The sequence below is a fragment of the Felis catus genome, chromosome E3, assembly GCF_018350175.1.
Source record: "Felis catus isolate Fca126 chromosome E3, F.catus_Fca126_mat1.0, whole genome shotgun sequence".
In the NCBI taxonomy this organism is placed as follows: domain Eukaryota; kingdom Metazoa; phylum Chordata; class Mammalia; order Carnivora; family Felidae; genus Felis; species Felis catus.
Window position 1 is genome coordinate 28,481,190 of NC_058383.1, and position 27,010 is coordinate 28,508,199.

The following is a 27,010-nucleotide window of genomic DNA, read 5'->3' on the forward strand; positions in this document are numbered from 1 at the left end:
GGGTTTTTTCAGTTACAAATGACCCAAATTGGCTTAAGCGAAAAGGAAAATGATCTCACAGAGCTGGAAAGTTCAGGGATATGGGTTTCAGGTACAAGGAGTTCGATGGGCTCAAAAAGGGTCTCTGGAATCTGGTCTCTCAGCAGTATTGTCTTTAGGTAGGCTGCAGTTTCTTGGGGACAGAATGGCTGCTGTAGCGCCAGCCCTTACATCCCTTGGGTTTATGTCCAGCAGGAAAGAACAGATTGGAATCCCTGCCTGAGTTCCTGAGTGGAGTAGGCTGATATTTCTTAGGTGAATATTCCTGAGTTATTCACAATGATCGGGGTTATGGAAAACTCTGAGAGGCTTATGTTATGGTCTCTACTCCATTTTGGAGCTGGAAACAGAGGTTGTTGGTCTCGTCAAGAACACATGGGCAGAGGATAGGCGGGGAGTGGGGGGCATATCTGAGGCAGCGGGTGTACTTGTTCTCTTCCTGGAAAGGCAGTTCTGGTGATAGGCCAGTACCGATCAATGTCACCAGCCCGTGACCAAGAAACACATTTGGTTCTGAGATCAAGAAAGCCCAGAGAGATAATCTTGGTTTCCACGCTGGGCTTTAAGAAATTCTTTGCCTTCTGGGTTAGACGTGCCCCAGTGTTTAAGGTTAATCTCTTTTGGGAACACCAGGACATGGTTGTGGAAAATGTTTCTTCCTTCCCACGCCCACACCCCTTTGGAGCCCCAGAATAGTGCTAGGGTTGCTGAGATTCAGCATAGAGGGAGGGACAGCTTCCCCGGAGATAACTGGGGGCCCAGAAAAAAAGGCTCCGTGGGTCAGTTGACAAATGGGTGGTGGTTGTGGATTTTGGCCAGAGCCCCACATCAGAACCCAATATTAACAGCATCCCTTCCTGAACGGCATGGGCTCTCCCAGAATGATTCATTTTATTTGGGACACGAGTCCTTTTTACTTCTGATCTTGGCTTTGGAAAAAAAAAAAAAACTACACACGTGAACAGCTAACGATTAAATACTTGCTGTATGCCAGACATTTGCGAAAGCCTCTTTTCAAAAAAAGGTACCAAGGTGTCCAGTTTTAAATAATAAAAAAAAAAAAAAAATGAAACGAACAAACTAAAACTTTGACCAGTGAGGATTTACTCAATTATCATTGGGCCTTAAGAAAGAAATCGATAGGGTCTTCTAAATTGTTTTAGAACATTATTGACTCATATGGAAATGGTTCTAATACATTTAAAGTGAAGATGTCAGGTGACACAGCAGTAGAAGTGCTTTATATGCATTATTTAGTATTTTTTTTATTTTAATGTTTATTTATTTTTGAGAGAGACAGAGACAGAGTGTGAACAGGGGAGGAGCAGAGAGAGGGAGACACAGAATCCGAAACAGGCTCCAGGCTCTGAGCTATCAGCCCAGAGCCTGACACGGGGCTCAAACTCAAAACCCATGAGATCATGACCTGAGCCAAAGTCGGATGCTTAACCGACTGAGCCACCCAGCTGCCCCCATTATTTAGTATTGAAAGAACCTGACGATGTGGCCACTGTTATCCCCAGTGTGCAGATGAGGAAACTGAGGCACAGAGAAGTGAAGGAACTTGCCCAAGGACACACAGCTGGAAGAGCTAGGACTCCCTCTGGGGCCTCAGGGACTCCCAAGCCCCACTGTGTGGTCCTCTGTGCTCTGTTTTTGTCTGTGGGGATGTGGTTTTTGTCCTTTAAACCCTTCCAAAAATCCCTGTCAGAACCAAGGTATGGGAATTGAGGCTAGAAGGAGCCCGGTGTATTCTGAAACGTGGACTCGTGGCATTACTAGTCACGTGGAATCCCACTGCAGGATGTTTTGCTTTCTCTGATCCTTTCAGCTCTCCTGATGACTTTCAAGCAAGAGAGTAGCACAGTGGCACCCACTAAGTCCTCAGCCCCTCTCTGGTACTGGCTAATGTCCCCTTTCACCCCGGAGAGCAGACTCCAGGCCTGGCATCTTGCTGGAATTTGATACTATTATTCCCTTTCCTGTATTTATTTTTATAGTTGCCATCTATTTATGGCAAGGGAAGTTGATTTTTTCTTAATGTTTTTATTTATTTTCAAGAGCGAGCATGAGCGGGGGAGGGGCAGACACAGAATCGGAAGGAAGCAGGCTCCAGGCTCTGAGCTGTCAGCACAGAGTCCGATGCGGGGCTTGAACTCACGCACCGTGAGATTATGACCTGAGCTGAAGTTTGGACGCTTGACCGACTGAGCCACCCAGGTGCCCCAAGGAAAGCTGATTTTGCATTGGTGAAATCATTTCCTAGTAAACTGCGGGAAAGAGAAGTAAATGAATGATTAGAAAAATGCACAGCAGCCCCAGTTAGAACGCCAGAGCTGCTCCCAAAGCCCCACCGAGAAGCTGAAGGAGAATGGGGCTGAGTGGGGGGGATCAGTCCAAGCCCTGGAGCTTCGTGGGGCCCCAGGAACCACCCCCTCTGGTTCCTGGAGCTCTTGTGAGGGACAAGTACTTGCCCAGGCTACACAGAGAGTTAGCAGCAGTAGAGGACTGGAACCATAGTAACATCCCAGCAACTGATGTTTCTTGGGTACTGACCGCGTTGAGGCTCTTTGCATTTACTCCACATGACGATCCTAGGAGGTGGATGTTTTGATGGGCCTTCAAATGGTGAAACAGGGGCCCAGAGAGGCTGATACCTGACTTGAGGTCACACAGCCAGTAAGACTAGGGCCAGGATACGAACCCCCTGGCAGCTAGCTCCGGCACCCAGACAGACCCTCCCAGGGACTGTCTAGATCCATTTCCCAGATGTCCTCGTTTGTAAGTGACTCCACTTCCAGGTCCCAGCCATATTATCGTTGGCTGACAATTATTGTGCACAGTGTAGATTTCTGTAGCCCTATACTGCTTGAACTTGGTCCGAAACAACAATTTCTGTACAATCACTAATTGTGTGTCCTTACTATTTCTAGTAAGTTAGAATAAATGCCTAACGATCCAAACTTTAGGAAAGTTTTGCCCGTCACCTAGAATCATCCGTTCTGGGTACCCTTGGCAGTGCTTAGGCCTCGTGTTAGAAAACCCTCTTTCTTACTCTTCCGTAAATAAGGGCAGTAAGTCCGTTCGCTGTGGCTACTCGAACAAATAACCACAGACCTGGTGGCTTCAAACAACAGAAATTGATTTTCTCACGGCTCTGGAGGCCACAAGCCCAAAGTCACGGTGTTGGCACAGCTCGCTCCTTCCGGAGGCTGTCAAAGAAAACCCACCCCGTGCCTGCTTCCAACTGGGCGTGTCCTCTCCTCTTCTGCTACCAGGACACCTGTCATTGGATTTGGGGCCCACCAGGTTCATCCAAAATGATCTCACCTGAGATCCTGGACTTAGTTACCTCTGCAGGGCTCTTTCTCTGGAAGTTCACACTCCCAGCTTCCGGCTGGACACATCTTCTGGGGTACAAGCCACTGTAGGTGGCTGTTCAGTGCCCGCTGGGCCAGGCTCCTTGCTTGCCTCCACCGTCTGGACAGAAACTTCTTGAAGCATGTGCTCCACTTTGCAGATTGGGAAACTGAGGCTCAGCACGGTGCAACTGTGCTTTTCTAACTCCAGAGTGCCTGGTTTCACTCACCAGACCACCCCAGACTGGCACTCACCCCAGACCGCCAGCCCTCGCCGCCCTTGCGTTTGGTGTAGCCCCTTCCAGCCACTTTGCTGCCCACTGGTACTCTTTCGGATGGTTCAGTTCCTGCGGCCTGAGTATGGTGGCCATTCTTCCATTTCTGTGATCCCATTATCGGTTCCAGAAAAAGCAGCGTGATGGGGCCTGAGCCCACAGGGAGGGATCGACCTACACAGGCTTCAAAGTTGTTGTAAGTTGGCTCCCAGCATTTAAACATGAGTAGGTTTCACATTAAGAATCTGGGTTTCCATCCGCTTTGGATACATCGGCCTGGGAGCAGCCCTGGGCTTGCTGCATGACTGGAGTCCAGCTGTACCCCTTCAGGTGGGGTTGTGGCTCCCATGCGTCCCCACAGTCCCCCTCAGTTTGCTTTATTCATTTAGACCAATGGTTCTTAATCTGGGGAGGTTGGCCTCCTAGGGGGCGTTTTTTTGGTCTGAGAACTCAGAAGAGGGAACGCTACTGACACCTAGTGGTGGGAGACCAGGCGTGCTGCTGAACATCCTACGGACACGCACAGAGCAGCCCCCCGCCAGTGATTTATCTGGCCCCCAGTTTCAGTAGTGCCAAGGTTGAGAACCCTGAGTTAGACGGCTTCCCTGGGCTCTGGAGTCACTTCAGCAATTCTTAGTTTAAACTTCGAGTTCAGAAACTGTTAGTATAGTGGGGTGCCCTGGCGGCTCAGTCGGGTAAGCATCCTACTCTTGATTTTGGCTCAGGTCATGCTCTTGTATTTTGTGAGATCAAGCCCTGCATGGGGCTCTCTGCTGGCAGTGTGGATGGAGCCTGCATGGGATTCTCTCTCCCCTCTCTCTGTGCCCCTCCCCCACTCTTTCTCTCTCTCAAATACATAAACATTGAAAAAAACTATTAGCATAGCACCTAATAGTTTACAAAGCCCGTTTAGTATGGTTTTTTTAATGTTTGTATTAATTAGTCATCTCTCTTTCCATCCATCCATCCATCCATCCATCCATCCATCCATCTGCCCATCATTTAGTCCATCCATTTGTCAATCCATTGATCAACCCATCAGTGTATTGATCCATCCATTGATTTATTTATCCATTGTTTACTCCATTTTCCATCCTTCCTTCCATCCTGCACCCCCCCCCATGCATCTTCCCTGTCTCCCCATGTGTATCTGGACCCTTAAGTAGGCTTTGAGAATACAGAGATGATAGGACAGCACCCCCCCCATTCGCCAGTCACTCATGGTCTTGAGGGGATTTCAGACATAGGCGCCATTTTAATAGTAACATGGGCTGAGTACGGAGTCAGAGGGCTCCAAGGGTCTGGGGACACATTATTTTGTCTGGAGACACCTGGCTGTGAAGGGGGAAAAAATTTCCCCCTTCTCAATCCTCGCATGAGCATCTTGTATACTTAGCCAGACTACATTGAGAAGCACGGGGATTGTTGCTTTGTTTTGTTGCTTTTTAAATAACTTTTAGTGACATACAATTTACATTTAGAAACTCATGTATATCATAGGTGCACAGTTTGATTAACCTTTATGGACTGAATACACCTGTACTGCTAGTAATCATTTTAACTAAGAGAACACCAACAGAGCCCCAAAGCTTCCCCATAGCCCTTCTAGTAGATTCCACCAATGAAGGATAACCATCATCCTGACTTCTAACGCCATAGTTTTTCCTGTTCTTGACCTTTCTGTAAGTGAACTTACATAGTTACTTTATTGTTTGCCTTTGGCATCTTTTGTTCTGCATCTGTGAGATACAACAGTTTTGTTGTTTATGGTGGTAACTCATTCATTCTTCTTGCTGTGTAGTGGCGATTGACAAACATTTTCTGCAAAGGGTCGCGTAAGTAAATACTTTAGCATTTGTGGGCCATTTGATCTCTGTTGCAACTGTTCAGCTCTGCCCTTGGAGCAGCCAACAGCTATTGACAATACGTAAATGAATTATTATGGCTGTGTTCCAATAAAACTTTATTGACAACAACAAGCAGTGGGCCAGAGTTGGTCCATCGGCTGTAGTGTGCCAGCCCCTGCTTCACGGTGTTCCTTTGAGCACAAGATCGTCAGCAAGCATCTGAACATATTCTGCTACCCCCAGCCAGGTTTTCTACCCTGTTAGCATGGTATTAGATTAGTTTGCCTCTTTCCTAGACTTAGGAGCTCAGAACTGAGTCTTCTTTCGAGAAAGATGTAGGCTGACTCTAAGGTCCCCAATAACTTGTAGACTCTAAACCTCCACGGCCCCTCGGTGTTGAGGTCTGTGCCTTATCTTCTCTTCTGTCCTCATCCAGCCATACTGAAGGTGGTGTCGTCCGTCCTGCAGCTTGGAAATATTGTCTTCAAGAAGGAAAGAAACACAGACCAAGCATCAATGCCGGATAACACAGGTGCTTGCTGCCTTGTCCCAATAACTAACAACGTCTGTGATGGGAAGGAGCGTTTGGTTGTTTTTTGGATACGGTTATTCACAAGAGCTAAACTAAGTTATTTTCGCTGACTTCTGTCCGAGACTTTTTACTGCTGAAGATCCTACAGTGGGAAGTTCTTGAATCAGAGTGTGGGCGAGGAAAGCTAATAGTTTTAGATCGCACAGGATCCTTAGGGACCATCAGTTCTATAACCCCCTGTTTGTTAATTTTGTTAAGCAAATATTTTTGAGCCTGCACCGTACGCCAGGCCCTGGGATTCATCGGCAAACTAGACAGGAACAGCCCCATTCCTCACGTGGGGGACACAGACCCCAAGTTTCCCCGCAGTTAGAGTTGCCAGATAAAATAGAAGATACCCAGTTAAGTTCAAGTTTCAGATGCACAACCAACATTTTTTATTATAAAATGTATCACTCTATAATATATTGTATGTTCCATGCGGTGTTTGGGACCTAACTATAATTTTTAAATGTTGGTTGTTTCTCTGAAATAAAGGCTTAACTAGGCATCCTGGTTTGTTTGTTTTTTTCTCAATATGCCAGCCCTACCTGCTAATACCTGCAGTGTTTTGTGTTATGGAAAGGTTGCTTGGTTATCTATCCCCCGTGCTTGTTGGTGGCTGAGCCGAATGGATAGCAAGTTCCTGGCTTGTCTACCTGTTGTCTCAACACGCCCCACACAGACTATATACTGCGTTGTTTTTGAAGCTCCCCGGAGCTTACCCTCCACAGGCCCTGCCAGTAGTTTCTGGTTTCGCACACTCCGAAATATGGCGAGTTAAAGGTCTCTTCCCACCCAGGAGACAACTTCCGGGAAAGACAAACCAAAAAAAAAAAAAACCCCAAACAAACAAAACCCCCCAAAAACAAAACAAAAACCAAAAAACAAAAACAGACCCCTTGCAAAGACAGGGAAAAAAATCCTAAAACCACACCGTGGATCGTCCACCACACATAGGCAAGCCATCAGACAAGAGTAGCCTTCGTGTTGAGCAAACAGTAATGGTGGATGATGATTTTCTTTTGAGGACGAGTTTTAAGAGAAGAAACACATGAATATTACAAGAATCCACCATCCAGAAGTGGCATTTGTGAATATGTTCTAATGCTGCCTGGTGGTTAACATGAAACAATGTAACCCACGTTGACTTCCCAGTCACCTCCTTGTCTCCCGGCAACCACAGCTGTATGTTACTATGTCCCCTTCCAGTTGTATTTTAGGCTTTTCACACACATGTATCTAAACCATATATAGTGTTGCTTTGTGAGTGTGATTTTAATGTACATAAGTGATTTCACCTGGGAGTCAGCATTCTGCAACTTGTTTTTCTCTCTGCTCACCCTTGTCTGGATCAGGGTTTTTCAACAGTAGCGCCCCCTAGTGTGACAATCAAAAATATCTACAGACATTGCCCAATGTCCCCTGGGGGCAAAATTATCCCCAGTTGAGAAAGAGAATTGTTTCCTTTAACTGCTGTTTGGTATTCATGGTACATTTGTTCGCTCCCATATTAATGGACATTTAAGTAGTTTCCAGTAGTTTCCACCACACATAATGATGCAATGCATATCTTGGCATAGTGGGACACATTTATTGGTAGTTGACCATGTGCCATGTTCCCTCATTTAATCTCATTGATAACTCAACAAGGTACCAAATGGCTGTGTCTTTATGAACTGAGAAAAGCAAGACTCTAGGAAGTTAAATAGCTTTTCCCAAATCACATGGCCCCATCCTACCCCATCATTGCCACTTAGCAAAACATTGGGGATGACGTCACCAATGACAGCAGTTTTCAGGACCCTTTCATGCTATGTTCACTACATCATGCTCCATTTCTCAAAAAGTACCAATTGCATACACAGATCACAAGTATCCCAGGTGATGTGCCTTTGTTCCTAAGCCTTCTCTTTGATGATACACTTAATATGCTTTTTTTTCTCCATCCAGCTGCTCAGAAAGTTTGCCACCTCATGGGAATTAATGTGACAGATTTCACCAGATCTATCCTGACCCCACGTATCAAGGTTGGGCGGGATGTAGTACAGAAAGCTCAAACAAAAGAACAGGTAATGATGCATTTGCTGTTTGTTTTTGTGTGTGACATTTATTCCTGAGCTTGCATATTTTTCTGCAGACTCTTCCATCCATCTGTTCATCCATCTATTCTTTCACCCATCCATGCTTCCTTCCTTCCATCTCTCCATCCATCCATCCATCAATCCATCCATCTATCCATTTATCCATCCATTCACCCATCCATGCATCCATCTGTTTATGTATACATCCTTCCATCCACCCATCCATTTATCCGTTCAACTATCTATCCATCTGTTCATCCATCCATGCACCCATCCGTGCTTCCATCCATCCATGCTTCCTTCCATCCATCCATCCATCCATCCATCCATCCATCCATCCATCCACCTGCCCATCCATCCATTTATTCATTCAACTATCCATCCATCCATCCTTCCATTTATCCATCCATTCACCCATCCATGCTTCCTTCCTTGCTTCCATCCATCCATCCATCCATCCATCCATCCCTCCATTTATCCATCCATTCACCCATCCATGCATCCATCTGTTCATCCATCCATCCATCCATCCATCCATCCATCCATCCATCCATCCATTTATCCATCCGTTCATCCATTCACCCATCCATGCATCTATCTGTTCATCCATCCATCCATCCATCCATCCATCCATCCATCCATCCCTCCATTTATCCATCCATTCACCCATCCATGCATCCATCTGTTCATCCATCCATCCACCCTCTCTCCCTCCCTCCCTCCATTTATCCATCCATTCACCCATCCATGCATCCATCTGTTCATCCATCCATCCATCCATTTATCCATTTACCCACCATCCATGCCTGCTTCCTTCCATCCCTCTATCCATCCATTTATCCATCCATTCATCCATTCACCCATCCATGCATCCATCTGTTCATCTATACATCCTTCCATCCACCCATCCATTTATCTGTTCAACTATCTATCCATCTGTTCATCCATCCATGCACCCATCCCTGCTTCCATCCATCCATGCTTCCTTCCTTCCTTCCATCCTTCCATCCACCTACCCACCCACCCATCCATCCATCCATTTATTCGTTCAACTATCCATCCCTCCATCCCTCCATCCCTCCATCCCTCCATCCCTCCATCCCTCCATCCCTCCATCCCTCCATTTATCCATCCATTTACCCATCCATTTACCCATCCATGCATCCATCTGTTCATCCATCCATCCATCCATCCATCCATCCGTCCTTCCACTTATCTATCCATTTGCCCACTATCCATACTTCCTTCCTTCCTTCCATCCATCCATCCATCCATCCATCCATCCATCCCTCTGTTTATCCATCCATTCACCCATCCATGCATCCATCTGTTCATCCATCCATCCATCTATCTTTTTATCCATCTGTCCTTCTCTTTATATCTCATCCCTCCAATACTGGAATACTCAAAGTCCCATGTCAGGTTTTGAAGATCCACTACTGAACAAGAACAGCAGAGTACCTCACTCATGATCTCATCCCGCTCTCTTAGCTGTGCATCCAAAGTCAGAGCTAAAAGATACATTTTTAGAAATGACTGTGTACCCTTTCTAGAGGCAGAACTGACTACCTCTAAATTGCCCCTGGGAAGGAACAGGCTCTCCCCTGTTCCAGGTTCCTCTGACAAGAAGTGTTTAATTCTCCACACAGTCATTCCTTAAGTCTGGCCACTCTCTTCCTTACTGCCCCTTTCCTACTAGTTCCAGAGATGGCATAATTTCTTTTTTTGTTGTGGTTTATTTTTCAAGAACTGATTACGGGCAGAAGAGGAATAAAAATCTGAGCTGCCAGCCGGGCTCATATGAAGAGACAGCCCACTGGAGATGAACCTGTTCCCTCACTTCTCCCCACAGGCAGACTTTGCCGTAGAGGCTCTAGCCAAGGCCACCTACGAACGCCTTTTCCGCTGGATACTCAGCCGTGTGAACAAAGCCCTAGACAAGACCCACCGGCAAGGGGCTTCGTTCCTGGGGATCCTGGACATTGCTGGATTTGAGATCTTTGAGGTACAGCTTGGTGGGGTCATGACAGCCGTGGTCTCGGCTCTTTGGGCAGAAGCTTCCCCTCGGAGAAGTCATTATTTTGGAGAAAGGCAGGCCGATGACGACTTAGGGTGGGAGGCTGTCTAGCTGAGGTTAGATCCTCGAGGGTGTAGGAAGCGTGTTGGTTTCTGGAAGTGAGATGGCCAGAGCTGCGGCTGGGTACGACAGGCGAGGCTTGATCCCTGCCACCTCTCTCTTCAGTCCTCCGCCATGAACTCTAGGCAGCCTTCGCTGGGGACAAGCCCTCTCTGGGCCCTGAAATGGCAGACGGGCTCTTGTGGAAAGGACACAAGGGTGGCAGGCAAGGGGCTCTCGCCAGGCAGAGCTCCCCTGGCCCCGGTGTCCCCTGACCAGGACGCCCCTCCCCCACCCCTCTCGCGGGCGCAGGTGAACTCGTTCGAGCAGCTGTGCATCAACTACACCAACGAGAAGCTGCAGCAGCTCTTCAACCACACGATGTTCATCCTGGAGCAGGAGGAGTACCAGCGCGAGGGCATCGAGTGGAACTTCATCGACTTCGGCCTCGACCTGCAGCCCTGCATCGAGCTCATCGAGCGGCCGGTGAGGGCCCGCCTCTCACTCGCATGCGGCCTTGTCCGCCCGCATGTGGACCCTGCCTTCGCCCCTCCCCACCGAGTCCCTGCGAGCTCCAGCGCGCTTCCCTTAACCCGCAGTGTGCTGGCAAAGGCATTTCCTTTTCTTATTTCTCTCCCCTCCCCTCCCCTCCCTCCCTTCCTCTCCCCTTCCCTCCCCTCCCTCCCTCCCCCTCTCCCCCTTCCCTCCCTTCTCCCTTCCTCCCTCCCTTCCCCTTCCCTCTCCTCCCCTTCCTCCCTCCCTTCCCCTTCACTCCCCCTTCCCTCCCCTCCCCTCCCTCCCTCTCCCTTCCCTCCCTCTCCCTTCCCTCCCTCTCCCTTCCCTCCCTTCCCCTTCCCTCCCTTCCCCTCTTCTTCCCTCCCTTCCCTTTCCCTCCCTGCCTCCCCCTTCCCTCCCCTACCTCCCTCCCTTCCCCTTCCCCTTGCCTCCCCTCCCCTCCTTCCCCTTTTCTTCCCTCCCTTCCTCCCTTCCCCTTCCCTCTCCTCCCCTCCCTCCTTCCCTTCCCCTCCCCTCCCCTCCCTTCCCCTCCCTTCCCCTTCCCCTCCCCTCTCCTCCCTTCCTTTCTCCTCCCCTGTCCTCCCCTCCCTTCTGCCTTTTCCCCTCCCTTCTGCCTTTTCCCCTCCCCTCTCCCTATTCCCTTCCTTGTCTTCCCCCTCTCTGACTCATTCATTCCCAAAGGCAGGGGTCTTTGTTTTTCTCACTGATGGATCCCCAACTCCTAGAACCATGGCCACAGTAGGTGCACACTAAGTCACTGTTGAATGACTATTTACTGAGCACCTATTCTGTGCCGGGCCCTCTCTTAGGGGCTGGAGATGTAACATGAACAAGATGGACATAGTCCCTGCCCTTCCTGAAGGAGCAGACCAAGAAACAAGACAGACAAAGAAAGCCACTAAAACTTCTCTGATAAGGCCTCTGCGGAGAATGATTTAAGGAGGCCTGCTTTGGACAGAGCAGTGAAGAAATAGTTCTCAGGGTGCCTGGCTGGCTGGGTCAGTGGAGCATGTGACTCTTGATCTCGGGGGTCATGAGTTCAAGCCCCACGTTGGGTGTAGAGCTTACATTAAAAAGAAAAGAAATACTTCTCTAGCGAAGTGAAGACCATTTCTACCAAAGTGAATGGCAGGTGTGAATTTGGCTGTGCTCCTGGCCTGTCTGGGCCACAGAGAAGAACCCTGAGGTGAATTTGTATGCAAAGCATCAAATTCAAGCCTGAGATCTTTGTGCTGTTCTGCGTGTGCTGTCCACGAGGGGGCAGAATTGCACACGTTCTGTTGGCACCTGCCCTTCTGTCGTCAGTGTGGGTCCATCGGCCACAGGGCCATCTGAGGATAGACTTGTAGGTGTGGGAGGCATAAATCTGACTTTGTAGGCAGATATGGTCACAGAGGTAGGGGCTGCCTACGGTGCGTTTCGGCGGCCCACTCTTTCTGGCAAGCCCGAGGCTTGAGCACCCTAGCTGTGATCCCACCCTCCGTGCTTTCCACAGAACAACCCTCCGGGTGTGCTGGCCCTGCTGGACGAGGAGTGCTGGTTCCCCAAAGCCACAGACAAGTCCTTCGTGGAGAAGCTGTGCACGGAGCAGGGCAACCACCCCAAGTTTCAGAAGCCCAAGCAGCTCAAGGACAAAACAGAGTTCTCCATCATCCACTATGCCGGGAAGGTACCAGCCATGGGCCCCAGGGCTCTCCCTGTCCCCGGGGACCAGGCGGGGCGTCAGAGTGGGAGTAGTTAGGGAATGGCAGAGCCCAAAGGCATCTGGTGTAAATCAATCCAAGCGAGTCCTATGTATGATTTGTCTGAGTGTCTGTAAGAGGTATATGTCCTAAGACATAATTGTATATCTATTCTAACCTCTGTCTGTAACCTATTCCAACCAAGGTAGCCAGGCAATTCTTTCTTGTGTAGACTCTGAATCCTTCCCGCTACAACTTAAACCCAACAGGAAGGGCCAACTGGGATGGGATGGCCAATAAACACACCTTCACACCCTTCCAACAGAAGTCTCCCTTATCACAGCCTTGAGTTTCCTATCACATGCCTGTGCTGCCCAGGGAAATAGATGATGGTTGTTTTCCTCCCCCTCCTCCCCCTCCTCCTCCTCTTCCTCCTCTTCCTCCTCTTCCTCCTCCTCCTCCTTCTTCTCCTTCTCCTCCTTCTTCTTCTTCCTCCACTCCCCCTCTGCCTCTTTCTCCTCCTCTCCCTCCCTCCCTACTTCTCTCTTCCTCCTCCGTCTTCATAATGATGATCATCATTTGATAGCTGTAAATATATAGGACCTTCGCCCATGGCTCCTGAGGGTCCTGGATAGCATAGAAAAGACACAGCTTAGTCTGGCTTGCAGAATCTGAGTCTTTTATTCTCTCTCCCCTACCCGCCCCCCAACTGCCGCATACAAACAGGCAATGCCCTATACCAGGGGTTGGCAAACCACGGCCCATGTGCCAAACCTGGCCCACAGCCCGTTTTTGTAAATAAAGTCTTATTGGCACACGGCCACGTCCATTAATTTACATAATGTCTTTGGTGGCTTGTGACAGTATGTGACAAAGAAGTTGTGGCCTACAAAACTGAAAACATTTACTATCTGGGCCTTGTACCAAAAACGCTTGCCAACTCCTACCTTATATTCAAGGGAGTGTACGTTCCCTTAAGCACCTAGAGTAACGCTTTTCTTTTCCCTACTTTCCAAGTGATAGTTTTTAGTTCCCTCTCCCATCAGGCCTGGCTATCATCATCATAACCCACATCCCGTAATAACCCACCAGAGTTATTTTACAAGTTCTTTCCATTTCATAGTCACAATAATAGCATTAAGAGTTTGGCCACTGTCAGTGTTGAAGTTCGGAATTTAAAAAGCTCTATGTATCCTTTTTCTTTATATCCGTATATCAGAATCTCCAAGTTACCCAAACTACATTCATCACAGACGGGAAATGAGATCCTCAAACGTAATTTAATTGTTGCCCGGTCTTCTCCACATGAGAGAAGATCTTTGGGTGTGAGGGAGAGTGTTTGCCATCCCCCAAAGCCCTACACCTGTAGGAGGTCACAGCCGTCCTTCCGGGCTCTGCAGAAAGGAGGCTGCCAGAAGCTTGCTAAGAGAAGGCAAGGATAGCTCGGCAATGGCTACTGTTGGCTGATGCCCCACCGTGCGCAGGGCCCTTTAACATATTGATCTATCAGTCTCTCCATTGGTGTTTGCGGATTCCCATCATGGCGGCTCTAATGCCATTTCCGCTCTGACCTGGGAGGATCCGGGAGGGAAACAGGAGGCCGTGGGCCCTGCCCTTAGTTTGTAACTGAAGCAGAAACACCTGACCAGTGGTGGGATCCTTGGCAGGTGGACTACAATGCCAGTGCCTGGCTGACCAAGAACATGGACCCGCTGAATGACAACGTGACTTCCCTCCTCAATGCCTCCTCGGACAAGTTTGTGGCCGACCTGTGGAAGGATGGTGAGGTCCTGCCTACTGGCGCTGGAGGACTGGATGCCAAGTCCTCTACCTCCTTGCAATTACCCCTGGCCTGTTCCCACTCCTCCTCCCAGGATGGGTGGGCCTGTGTGGGGTGGGGAGAGGGCAGTGTGGGCGGGTGTCGGGGATGACTTGTTGACACATTGAGCCACTTCCTGAGTGGTGACCCCTGACCCCTCAATCCCACACCTGGACCCCAGGGGGAAGGTCTTAAATCAAGGCACAGGCTGTAATAGAGGAAACGGTAGTGCAGGGGTCATGGCGAGTTCCCATCTGGAGCCACAAAGACAGTCTTGTCTCTGCCCTGCACTAGCTGTGTGATCTTGGACAAGTCTCTTGACATCACTAAGCTTTAGTGTCCTCTTTAGTAAAACCGGGAAGATGACAATAGTTCCCAGCTCTCCCAGGATTATTGTGAGGGTAGAATTAGACCAGAGGCTCAAGCTTGAGCGTGTATTGGGACCTCCAGGGCAACGTGTCAAAACTCAGACTGCTGGGCCGTACCCCGGGAGGTTCTGACTCAGCAAGCCTAGGTGGGGCCTGGGAATTTGCATTGCTAACACATTCCTAGGTTCTACTGCTGATGCTCTGGGCACCACACTTTGGTTGCCTCTGAGAACCAGTGAAGAGATAATCCATGTGAAGGGCTGAGCACCTGCCACACCCATAGGAAAGGCTTAGTACATGCCAGCTGCTGTGATGACTGTTAGGGGCAGTGGGCTTTTCTGCTTTTGTTCCTGGACCTTGGTGCCCACAGCAAATTCTGTCCTTGGCACAGAGCCTGTGGGTGTTGGGCTTATAGGACCGGCCACCCTTGATTTTGGTGTGGTAGAGAATTCTGCACATGGGGGTCTGCTGTGCCAAATGTCTCCTGAATGCTCACCATGTACCAGGCCCTGGGATGGGGTAATGGCATCTCCCCCTGGGATTCCTGACCAACCCAGCAAGGTCCTTCTCTCAAGGAGCCCAAAGTCTTGCAGGAGACAAGACTTGATTACATGGAGCCTGAGTACAAGGAACAGAAATGGGGCATCTTAATGCCCGTGGAGTTGAACTGAACCACCATCAACCAACTGAATAGAACTGTCTTCTATAGACGGCTTCATCCAACACTGGACGAATACACATTCTTCTCAAGCTTACATGGAATGGCCACCAAGATAGACCACATTGGGGCCATAAAACACACCTTGATGAATCTGAAAGAATAGAAAGCATCCAGTGTCTGCTCTTAGACCACCATAGACTCACACCAGAAATCAGTAAGAGACAGGTAGCTGGAAAATCCCTGTATCCATGGAGATTAGACAAGACACTTCTAAGTAACAGGTGACTCAGAGAAGAAATTTCTTGTTGTGTGTTATCTATCAAGAGAGATTTAAAAATGCTTTGAAGTAAATAAAAATGAAAGCACAACTTAGCAACATTCATGGGGTGCAGCCAAAGCAGCGCTTTAAGGGCAATTCATAGCAATGCCAGTGGTTTGAGCTTGGCATGCGCGGGACCCACTGGGCTGGTGAAGTCTCTCCTTCTGAAAGAAAAAGAACCTTTTGGTGGTTGCAGTAACACCACCACATATTCTTTGTTGAGCGTTTGTAAATGTGCCAGATTCCTACCTTGGAATACTTACTGCATCTTCTGCCCAGAATATTCTTTTTATGGATATTTAGCGGATCACTCGCTCACTTCTCTCAGGCCTTTGCTCAAATAACTTATCAGAGAGATCACGCCCATCACTCTCTTTCCCCCTTTATGCTGCTTTATCTTTCTAAGCATGCCTCACCACTTAGAATATTGCTTGTATACATAACATTTATCCTTCTCTTTCCATTAGAATATGTGTAGAGTATGGGCTGGGGTGTGTGTGTGTAGAGACACAGGGTCTTTGTTCATGGCTATATCCACGGGGCCTGGCACATAATAGGCTCTCAAAAAACATTTGTTGGTAGATGAAGGACTGAAGGCAGGCAGGAGGGGTAAATGCTCTCCATGCCTTATTCACTTACTCCTGCCCTGTAAAGTAGATGCTGTTACTACCCCCATTTTGTAGAAGGAGAAACTGAGGCACAAAATGGCACCAGGCCAAGGCCATGGCATGAGCAGGATTTATTCCCGGGTCTCTGTGACAACATCAGAGATAATTTGGGCTTTCAGGGGCTTTCAGGATTTCCCAACTAGACAATACACAGAAAGCAATCCTCTGCACACCTCCCTTTACCTATTGCCAGAGGAAAGGTGTTGGCCAGCAAAGGAAAGAAGGGGGTGGTGCTCCCCAGGAGGGAGCAGAGGACTTGGGGTCTCCACACTCTGGTCTTCTGGCCTGTCGTGGGGGGTTGAGGGCTCCTGGGTGGGCCAGAGGCCGACGCCAACATTAATGTGCCCCGCAGTGGACCGCATTGTGGGCCTGGACCAGATGGCCAAGATGACCGAGAGCTCGCTGCCCAGCGCCTCCAAGACCAAGAAGGGCATGTTCCGCACGGTGGGGCAGCTGTACAAAGAGCAGCTGGGGAAGCTGATGACCACGTTGCGCAACACCACACCCAACTTCGTGCGCTGCATCATCCCCAACCACGAGAAGAGGGTGAGGCCCCCTGCCCGGCTCCTTGGGTGGTCAGAAGGTCCTCCCTGGGGCTAGCGTCGGGCGGCTTTGGGAAAGGGAGAAGCAGACCGGGGTAAAGGGGCAGGAGGAAAGCTTCCCTCCATGCCCCAAGGGCTCCGTCTGACACGGGAGGCAGGTTGTCTGAATTTGGTACCCGTTGCGCATCCTGGAGACAAAGGAAAGCAAGGGAACAGAAGGGGCTTTCGGCCCTGGGGTTGCTGGCCAGGGCATCAGGTCCCTCACGCGTTTGTTATTCCAGTCACTATTTACTGAGCTGCACCTGTGTCGGATGCTGGGGATGTGGTGCTGGATGAACTGTAGTCCCTGCCTGCAGGTTCGCATCGTGATCTAGTGCAGGGGTGCTCGGCTGGGGCGGCCGTGTCCCCCAGGGGACGTTTGGCCATGTCTGAAGACACTGTTGGTTGTCATAACTGGGAGGGAGCTGCTGTTTGCATCCAGTGCATAGAAGCCAGGGAGGGATGCTGTTAAACACCCTGTGGTGCACCGGGCGGCCCTCACGGATGGAAAAGCAGAGATCAGTCCAGCCCCAGGTGCCAGTGGTGCTGATGCTATGGGAGATCCAGTGGGAGAGAGAGACAAATGGGCTGCTATCACAGTGTAACATGGTAAATTATGAGAACAACGTGTAGCTGGGCTTCCACTCCAGCCTCAGGGCTCGGAGAAACCTGCCTCCGGAAGGAGGAGGGATCCCCTTGGTGAGGTGGGGCAGGCATCCTAGGTAGAGGGACCAGCAGAAGCAAAGATGTGAGTTGAGAAACGAAGGGTCTAGGTAGGGAAACACTAGGTAGGTCGTTGTTTCATGCGGACGTGTGATGGTGTGAGGCCGGGATTGGGGAGAGACAGGGCTGAATCACTTGGCAGGGGCTGGTCCTTGTGAGTTGACCCAAGCTTGGTCTTCCTTCCAGAGGATGCCACTGGGGGCTTTTGAAAGCAGGGGTATGTCATGATCTGACTGACGTTAGAGAAGGGGTATGAGAGGTTGCAGGGGGGAGGCAAGACAACAGTGGGACACAGGCGGGGTGCTCTGGGGGTGAGCAGATGGCAGTGGAGAGAAGTGGGTCCGTTGGGAGTTATTTGGGAGGTCGCTGCTGTAGAACTGAGGAAGAAGAGGTGATGAGGAGGAAGCCGCAGTGTCCAGCCACATGATGCTGGTGTCACCAAGAACCAGAGAGACCTCTCGTGGGCCTGATGAGGTGGGACCCCAGGCCTGAGATTCGGGGCTCGCTGCTCCCGGAGTCCCGGCCCCAGGGGTCCACTGGCCTCCCTGTCCTCGCAGTCGGGCAAGCTGGACGCCTTTCTGGTGCTGGAGCAGCTGCGGTGCAACGGGGTGTTGGAAGGCATCCGCATCTGCCGTCAGGGCTTCCCCAACAGGATCGTCTTCCAGGAGTTTCGCCAGCGGTGAGCCCGCCGGGCAGGCACGGGGTGGGGTGGGGGTGCAGGGGCCATGTGAGCCAGGCCGGGGGGAGGGGAGGCGTTGGGTCAGTGACACCCACCCTGTGTCTCCAGCTACGAGATCCTGGCTGCCAACGCCATTCCCAAAGGCTTCATGGACGGGAAGCAGGCCTGCATTCTCATGGTGAGCCCTGCCCCCAGCCCCTCCCCAGAAGTCCGACGGCAAACCTCCCAGCCCCTGGTGGCGTTGCCAGGAGCCCGTGGGGGGCGGGACCCTCCTTAACATGCCTCACGTAGGCCCCGTGTCCCAGCCGAGAATGGGAACACCTGTCCCCCTTTCCTCCTCCAGATCAAAGCCCTGGAACTCGACCCCAACTTGTACAGAATCGGGCAGAGCAAAATCTTCTTCCGAACGGGGGTCCTGGCCCATCTGGAAGAGGAACGAGACTTGAAGATCACCGACGTCATCATGGCTTTCCAGGCCATGTGTCGCGGCTACCTGGCCAGAAAGTAAGGACCCCCATGCCGTGTCGCCTCCTGGCGAACAGCCCAGACGCGCACACTCCCAGAGGCTCTCGGGCCTCGTGTCCTGCTTCCCTGCTTCTACGAGACGGTGTAGTTTCGGAGGCATCCGTGACTGACTGGCTGCTTTCGGTGGCAGAGACAGAAATGGTGCCGCTTTAGAGAGACACGCACTAGTCACAAGGGCAGGCCGGGAAGGGGGTAAGATCGTGGCCTTGGAGTTTTAGACGTGGCTCCCCACTTACTTGTTGGTGAACCTTGGACAAGTTACTCTCTCTCTCTCTCTCTCTCTGAGGCTCAGGTCTCTCCACTGGAGAATGAGGATACTCCCACCTGCCCCATGGGGTTGTCAGTGAGGAGTCCATGAAGTATGGCATGAAGAGGGCTGAGAGCAGGGCCTGGGTATCGTGTGACAAGTGTGAGAATGTGGTAAAGAATCTGAGGAAAGAGTGTCGGGCTGCATCCGTAGCCCCATGTCCGAAAGGGGTTCATAAGGCAGAGTCTTGGATGATCGTGAAGCCTGGGGTCTGTGTGAGGCCTGAGGTTCCTCAAGGAAACTCACATCCCAAAGAGGAGGACAACAGGGCTGGCAGACTGGCTCTCTATCCAGGGCGTGTGTTACCACGAGGTACGGACCACGCTCTTATCGGCAGAGCCCTGATAGTGTTGGGCTGCTTCATTGCCACGTGGATCCAAGACAGGCAAGGCCAGAAGTGGGGAGCTTGCAGTCCAGGGACAGACCTCCGTTGTTGGATTTCATAACTAAATTCTCTGATGCCGCTCCTCCCAGCCTCACTAAGTAGAGAGTTCACCCGTGTTTCAAGATGGCGGCCGAGCAGGGGAAAGAGGAAGGAGCTCTCTGTGCTGTGGTTTCGCAGACCCAGCAGCCCTTAAACAGGAAGAGCGCTGGTTCGGTGTCCGATTTGAGATTTCTAAAATGCACCCGAAGGAGAGAAGAGGTCTGTCAGACACTCAGCTTTGGGGAAGACACGGGATGGTTGGAGATGGGTAGGAATGGCCTTCCTTGGTGTAGTTTGGACCACCGTCCCGAGTCCAGGCTATTTTGTGAGCTGGGGTTTTCCTGGCCCATGAAGGAGCAGGGCTCTGGCCTCCAGATTAGTTAAATGGTCTGTGCCCAGACAACGTGCGTGTGCTGATGCTCGGAGCTTCCTGAAGAATCTGAGTGGGAGAGGGGCGCCTGGGCGGCTCAGTCGGTTGAGCATCCTACTTGGGCTCAGGTCATGACCTCACTGTTCGTGGGTTCAAGCCCCACATCAGGCTCTCTGCTGTTAGTGCAGAGCCTACTTTGATCCTCTCTGCCCCTCTCTCTCTGCCCCTTGTCCACTCAGACTCTCTCAAAAATGAATAAACATATACATATATAAAGAATATATATATATATATAAAGAACCTGAGCTGGAGAGAATGGGGGGATGTCGCCACACGAGTCACAAAACCACATGCCCAGCAGATGCGTCTTGCTTTCAGGATGCTGCGGGACAGGACCCCGTGGACAACACGGGGAGGCGGGTGCCGGGCCCCCCAGGGCTCCTCACGACGTCCCCTTCCGTCTCCCCAGGGCCTTCGCCAAGCGGCAGCAACAGCTGACAGCCATGAAGGTGATTCAGAGGAACTGTGCGGCCTACCTCAAGCTGAGGAATTGGCAGTGGTGGAGGCTCTTCACCAAAGTGAGTGCTCTGCTCCCCGCCCCCCTGCCCCACTCTGGGGACGCTCAGCCTGGGCTATCCCCTCCAGATGCTCCCGAAGCGGGGCTGTTGACCTTGAATGACCTTGGCTGTGATCCAGAGCATTTTCATCACCGCAGGGACCCCCTCGCGTGACTCATTTATGGCCACACCCACTTCCCCGCCATTGTCCCGTCACCGCTCATCCGTTTTCTGTTACCGTGATGTGGCCATTTTTAGAACGTTACATAAATGGAGCCCTCCGGTATGTCATCATGGGGACTGGCTTTTTCACAAAGCACCCTCCCCTGGAGATCCTTCCAGGTTGTTGGGGTATCCACTGTGTGCTCCTCTGGGGACAAAACTTGTTCTTGCCGGGTCACTAGCTGTCACGAACTGTTGTGCCAAGTGGTGACAGACAGTCTGTGACAGACACAGCCTCCTCTTACGTGCCCTTGAGTGAGAAAATTGGCACAAAGCTTTTTTGTCGAGCAATATTGATTGAGCTCCCGTTGTGTTCCAGGCATGTGCGAGGTGTTGGGGGAACCGCGGGGGGAAGAGACATCATGGGCTCTGGTCTCATGAATGTTCTAGTTGAGTGGGCGAGCAGACAGGGAGCAGATAAACACGGAAATAAATACCTAAAGGTGAAATGGGATAAGTGGAGGGAAGGAGCCAGAGTCTACACAACAGGGGATTCCCTGGGGCCAGGTGAGGGCTTGAACACAAGGAGTCAGGAGTCAGCCTAGGGAAGAACAGGAAGGGGAAGCTTCTTCTTGGAAAGGTTCATCTTCATTGACCTGACTTCTGAAACACTGTCTTAAGGAAGCCATCTGAAATAAAGAAAACCAGAAATTCAGGGTATTTGTTATGGCCTTATTAAAATAGCAAAATGTCAGGGCACCCGGGTGGCACTGTTGGTTAAGCGTCCTATTCTTGCTTTCAGCCCATGTCATAATCTCACAGTTTTGTGGGTTCAAGTCCCACATCAGGCTCTGTGCTGAGAGTGCAGGGCCTGCTTGGGATTCTCTCTGTCTCTCTCTCTCTCTCTCTGTCTCTCTCTCTCTGCCCCTCCCCCACTCATGCTGTCTCTGTCTCTCTCAAAATAAGTAAATAAATTTTAAAAAGAAACTTTAAAATAGCAAAATGCCAGTGTCCAGCCCCAGCAGACTCATTAATTCAATAGAATATTTTTTTAACTCTTAAAAATGATGGCTGTCTAAAAACCCTGGACAAAGTAGGGTTGGAGGGAACATACCTCAATATAATGAAGGCCTTATATGAAAAACCCTCCATGAACATCATACTTGATGGAGAAAACCTGAGAGCTTTCCCCTAAGGTCAGGAATGATACAGGGATGTCCTCTCTCACCACTTTTTTTTTTTAATGTTTATTTTTAAGAGAGAGAGAGAGAGAGAGAGAGAGAGAGAGACAGAGCTCCCGTGGGGGAGGGGCAGAGAGAGAGGGAGACACAGAATCCCAAGCAGGCTCCAGGCTCTGAGCCATCAGCACAGAGCCTGATGTGGGGCTCAAACCCACGGACCGTGAGATCGTGACCTGAGCCAAAGTCGGATGCTCAACGGACTGAGCCATCCAGGCGCCCTCCCACTTTTTTTTTTTTTTAATGTTTACTTATGTATTTTTGAGGGAGAAAAAGTGCACATGAGCAAGGGAGCAGCAGAAAGGGAGGGAGACAGAATCCCAAGCCAGCTCCACACTTCAGTGCAGAGCCCAACGTGGGGCTCGAAACCACAAACCGTGAGATCATGACCTGAGCCCATATCAAGAGTTGCACACTTAACTGACTAAGCTACCCAGGCGCCCCTCACCACTTCTGTTCGACAAAAATGACAGCTATCAGAAAAGAAAGTTGTCAAGATGATAGAAAGGCATGGGGTAATAATAATAATAATAATAACCACCTTACAGTTTAAAGTAATGGAAGCAGCATATAAAATTGGGCAGCATGATCTCGGGTGTATTTGGTAAAAGGCTGGCGAGAAGTGCCGATAATGCCCGTAACGACCTTGATTGGGGAGGTAGGATGTGGGAGATTTTTTTTCTTTTTTCTCGTTTTCCCCTCGGAAGGAAACATGTTGATTTGTCCGCAGTAACGCTCTCTGGGCAGGGACTGCATGGGAGAAGGGGAGACTTTTTCCTTGACACTCGGCGCCTTTCTCGGTTGCCCTAGTTGACCGTTTCCCAGCCTCGGTGCCGTGGGTGTCCGGGGATGGACCGTCTTGTGTTCTGGCGGCCGTCCCGTGCGTTCTAGAACATGCGGCGGCGTCCCCGACCTCTGCGCGCTAGGTGTCGGCGGGGTCCCCGGGAGTTTCCGGGGGTCCCCCCACCCCGGGGGGTGTGGGCCGGGGTACTCCCGCCCCTGCTGGCGGAGCGCGATCTCGGTCGCGACGGGAGCCCGTCCCTCGTGTGCTGAGCGCAGCTCACGCGTGCCCGCGTGCGCGCAGGTGAAGCCGCTGCTGCAGGTGACGCGGCAGGAGGAGGAGATGCAGGCCAAGGAGGACGAGCTGCAGAAGACCAAGGAGCTGCAGAAGAAGGCGGAGAGCGAGCTCAAGGAGCTGGAGCAGAGGCACACGCAGGTAGCGGGCCGGGCGCAGCTGGGGCTGCGGGCGGCCGGCCGGGCGCGCCCCCGCGGGGCTCAGCCGCCGCCTGCCTTCTCCCCGCGGGCAGCTGGCCGAGGAGAAGAGCCTGCTCCAGGAGCAGCTGCAGGCCGAGACGGAGCTGTACGCCGAGGCCGAGGAGATGCGGGTGCGCCTGGCGGCTAAGAAGCAGGAGCTGGAGGAGATCCTGCATGAGATGGAGGCCCGCCTGGAGGAGGAGGAAGACCGGGGCCAACAGCTGCAGGCAGAGAAGAAGAAGATGGCCCAGCAGATGCTGGTAAGGCCCCGCGGGGGCCGCCCGCGGCGGTGGGGGGGGGCCGAATCGCTTGGCCCTCACCGCAGGGTCCCGCGTGTCCCCGTTGGCTGGGTGTGGGGACCAAGGGTTGGAGAGGAATGGCCGTCTGCCCGTGGCCACACGGCCAGGGTGGGGACTTGAAGGCAGGCCCCCCCCCACTCTCTTCCGCCCAGCACTCCGCCCACGAAAACCTTCTCAGGCACAACCCCACGTGAGGGGCAGGCGCATCAGTTAGCCATCGCTGCGGGAGGAAGCCCCCCAGAACTTAGCAGCCGTTGTGTCACAGGGTCAGGGGTCTGCGAGCGGCCCGGCCGGGAGGTTCTGGCTCAGGGTCTGTCACGAGGCTGCACTTGGGACGGGAGCCCAGGGCTGGAGAACCCCCCCCCCCCCCCCCCCCCCCGCCGCTCCATCCACGAGGCTCACTCTGTGGCTGTCAGCAGGAGGCTTCCATCCCTCACCTGGGGGCTGCTCCCTGGGGCTGCCGGAGGGTCCTCACTGCAGAGCGGCTGGCTCCCCTGCAAGGAGGGGTGGATCCGGAGAGGGAAGAGGAGAGGAGAGCACGGTGCCTCGTAGAGCCTAATGTCGGGCGTTACGCTCCGCGGCTTCTTCCCGATTTTATCTGTTGGAACCGCTTTGCTAAGTCCGGCCCACGCTGAAGGGGAGAGGACCAAAGAATTTGTGGACATAGTTTGAAACGGCCACGGTATCTACTGTTCCCGTTTGACGGACGGGGAAAACTGAGGCCCTGTGAAGCCAAGTGGTTTCCCAAAACTTGTATTTCCAGTAAAAGGAGACCGCAGAGCACAGGGGCGAGGAGGCCCAGCCTCTGGGTGGGTCGGTCCCCAGAGCTCCGAGGAAGGGACTCTACGGTGAGCCGTGAGCGAGGCTGTGATTTTGTTTTTCCCTTCCCCCACCAAGGACCTGGAGGAGCAGCTGGAGGAGGAGGAAGCTGCGAGGCAGAAGTTACAGCTCGAGAAGGTCACGGCCGAGGCCAAGATCAAGAAACTGGAGGACGATATTCTGGTCATGGATGATCAGAACAACAAGCTGTCCAAAGTGAGTGGGGCCAGCGTCTGCGTTAACACGGCCGGCTCCGCAGGGCCGAGGGCTCCGGATGCTTGCCCCTTCGGGCCAAATACGAGACGCCGGAGGCCACGCAGAGGGCTCTGGCTTCAGCAGCGGGAGGCGGCCTCCTGACTGCCGTCCAGATACCGGCGGGCCATGGACGGGGTCCCCGGTGGTCCCACCAGCACCGGGTCTCAGAAACTCCGTGCCAGTGGAGCCCCCCTGGGTGTGCAAAGGCAGCCACGTGTGCCTGACTCTTGGGGGCCTCTCCCTCATTCGCGTGGACTGCTTCCAGTCCGTAATAGGGTGACCGGCTGTCCTGCTTCGTCTGGGACTGAGGGCTTTCTGGGATGGGGACTTGCAGTGCCCAAAAGTCCCCATGTAAACTGCAGGGCACAGACCCCCCCCTAGGCAATAACCACTCCCCAGCCCCACCGAGTTTGGGCTCCCTTTAGTTCCTTGAGCTAGATGTCAGCTGGCCACCTGCCATGAGCCAGGGCCTGTTTTGGGCACAGGGCCTATATGGTGAAGGAGGGCACTGCCCTGGCAGGGCTCATACTCTAGTGAGGCAGAAAACAGATGATCATACACCTAACCATTAATGACCATCACAGTCAGGCTTCTGAAGGAGGTTCATCATATTGTAAAAATACAGCACTGAGGGATGGAAACCAGGCATTCAGGGAAGGCTTCCTGGAGGAAGCGGCATCGAAGTGGGAACCTGACAAATGAAGAGTGGCTGGAAGGGGAGTGGAGGAACAGCTCAACAGATAGTCCTATCTGTGCAAAGTCCCTGTGGCAGAGAACAGCTGACATGTGCTCATAGGGGAAGAGGGCACGCCGGCCCGGAACATGAAGTAGGAGGGGCAGAGGTCCCACGAGATGAGAAGCGACTGGGTTATAGGGAATTACTGTTAAGGAACTTCTCTTTATCATTTTAAACCTCGACGTGGCACTTGGTATTCATGGGGGGTTCCCTGCCAACTGTTGATCTGGAAATTACTAAAAGTGAAAGGCCCGTCTTGCAGAAGAGAAACAAAAAAAAGCCACCGATATTTCTCTTTCTTTTCCCCAAAAGGAGCGAAAACTCCTCGAAGAGAGGATTAGTGACTTAACCACAAATCTTGCAGAAGAGGAGGAAAAGGCCAAGAACCTTACCAAGCTCAAAAACAAGCACGAATCTATGATTTCAGAACTGGAAGGTAACCCAGCCACCCCCAACAGGGTTTCAAATGGACGTGGTAAAGCTGGGAAGATCAGAGAGCAGATGTGAGTGTGGCACGTTGTTTCAGGAGAGGTACAACCCTCCCCAGGCTCCCGTGGCCACTACGCCAGTAATCGTCAAGGGGCTTTTCATCAGCACTGACTTTCTTGCCACAAGATAGCGGTCCGGGCTGTGACGGTTACCTGTAGGGCCGGGTGCGTGCGTGCTTGTGTGTGTGTGTGTGTGTGTGTGCGCGCGCGTGCGAACTGCCCGAGCAGAAAGGCTTGTCCTCCGGGCGCCTTTCTGGGAGCTGCCGCCTCCTGAGGGGGCCCCTGGCTTTGTCACAGTGCGGCTGAAGAAGGAGGAGAAGAGCCGGCAGGAGCTGGAGAAGCTGAAGAGGAAGCTCGAGGGCGAGGCCAGTGACTTCCACGAGCAGATAGCGGACCTGCAGGCACAGATCGCGGAGCTCAAGATGCAGCTGGCCAAGAAGGAGGAGGAGCTGCAGGCCGCCCTGAGCAGGTAGCCCGGCCTGCGGGGGGTGCATCCTGACGTCCTGTGTTCATGTGTCCCGGGGGGGGGGGCCACAGTGGGCCCCGTCTTCCTCCTCCTCCAGGCAGGCCTCCGTCCTCCCGGGTGCCTCCCCTGCCCTGCTTGTACTTCCACAACGGTGCCACTGACTTTCTTCTGTCCCCGCCAAGCCCATCCTGTCTCTGTGTGTCCCCTGCTCCCGCCGCGTCTGCCCCTCAGACCTCCAGGCCTCTGTCATCTCTAGTTGCCCATGGAGTCCATTGCACTGGCGTGTCCGAGGCCGGGATGAGCCTCCTGCCCCTCCCTCGTAGGGCCCTTGCCGTGAACGCCCGTCTCCCCCGACTTTTGCCCACCGCTCTCCGCCCGCCCCCGGGGCTGCAGCAGCCCCCAGATCCCGCCAGTCCTTTGGAAGGGGTGGCGACCCCATTCCCTGTTTGCCCTTCTCCCAGCTCCTGGCTGGGTTCATGCCTCATACTGGGAATCTTGCAGCCCCAGCTAAGGGTTGGTTTCCTGTTCGCTGCGTGCCGGGCTCTTTCCAGACGGTAGGTTCTTTCACACCTGGCCGGTACGCTGCTGTGATCTCCACGTCACTGAGCAGGAAGCCGTGCGTGGGGACGTGAAGGAACGCGTGATTGTCACACAGTCTTGTGGAGGCGGGGCTGGGGTGAAAGCCCCAGAACTTTCTGACTGATCCCCTGGCCAGGTCTATCTCTTCCAGCGTGGGCTGCGGGGGCCGCGAGGGCGATGAACCGCAAACATCACCTGGGGCGTAGACCCATGCTGGCTTGTGC

At 52.3% G+C, this 27,010-nt stretch overlaps 1 protein-coding gene across 5 annotated transcripts in view; it reads left to right on the forward strand.

The window, feature by feature from the left end:
* The window catches only part of MYH11 (myosin heavy chain 11), a 125,556-nt gene that overhangs the window by 76,034 nt on the left and 22,512 nt on the right, over nucleotides 1-27,010 (forward strand). For all 5 annotated transcript variants that reach the window (XM_023246709.2, XM_023246710.2, XM_045048059.1 and 2 more), the window contains 16 exons: nucleotides 5,957-6,052; nucleotides 8,045-8,163; nucleotides 10,028-10,180; nucleotides 10,604-10,777; nucleotides 12,303-12,476; nucleotides 14,157-14,271; nucleotides 16,677-16,870; nucleotides 18,186-18,307; nucleotides 18,416-18,485; nucleotides 18,651-18,811; nucleotides 20,403-20,511; nucleotides 22,975-23,106; nucleotides 23,198-23,404; nucleotides 24,341-24,478; nucleotides 25,566-25,689; nucleotides 26,039-26,210. In XM_023246709.2, coding sequence (XP_023102477.1) covers nucleotides 5,957-6,052; nucleotides 8,045-8,163; nucleotides 10,028-10,180; nucleotides 10,604-10,777; nucleotides 12,303-12,476; nucleotides 14,157-14,271; nucleotides 16,677-16,870; nucleotides 18,186-18,307; nucleotides 18,416-18,485; nucleotides 18,651-18,811; nucleotides 20,403-20,511; nucleotides 22,975-23,106; nucleotides 23,198-23,404; nucleotides 24,341-24,478; nucleotides 25,566-25,689; nucleotides 26,039-26,210 — 2,260 coding nt within the window. The remainder of the gene's footprint in view (nucleotides 1-5,956; nucleotides 6,053-8,044; nucleotides 8,164-10,027; nucleotides 10,181-10,603; nucleotides 10,778-12,302; nucleotides 12,477-14,156; nucleotides 14,272-16,676; nucleotides 16,871-18,185; nucleotides 18,308-18,415; nucleotides 18,486-18,650; nucleotides 18,812-20,402; nucleotides 20,512-22,974; nucleotides 23,107-23,197; nucleotides 23,405-24,340; nucleotides 24,479-25,565; nucleotides 25,690-26,038; nucleotides 26,211-27,010) is intronic.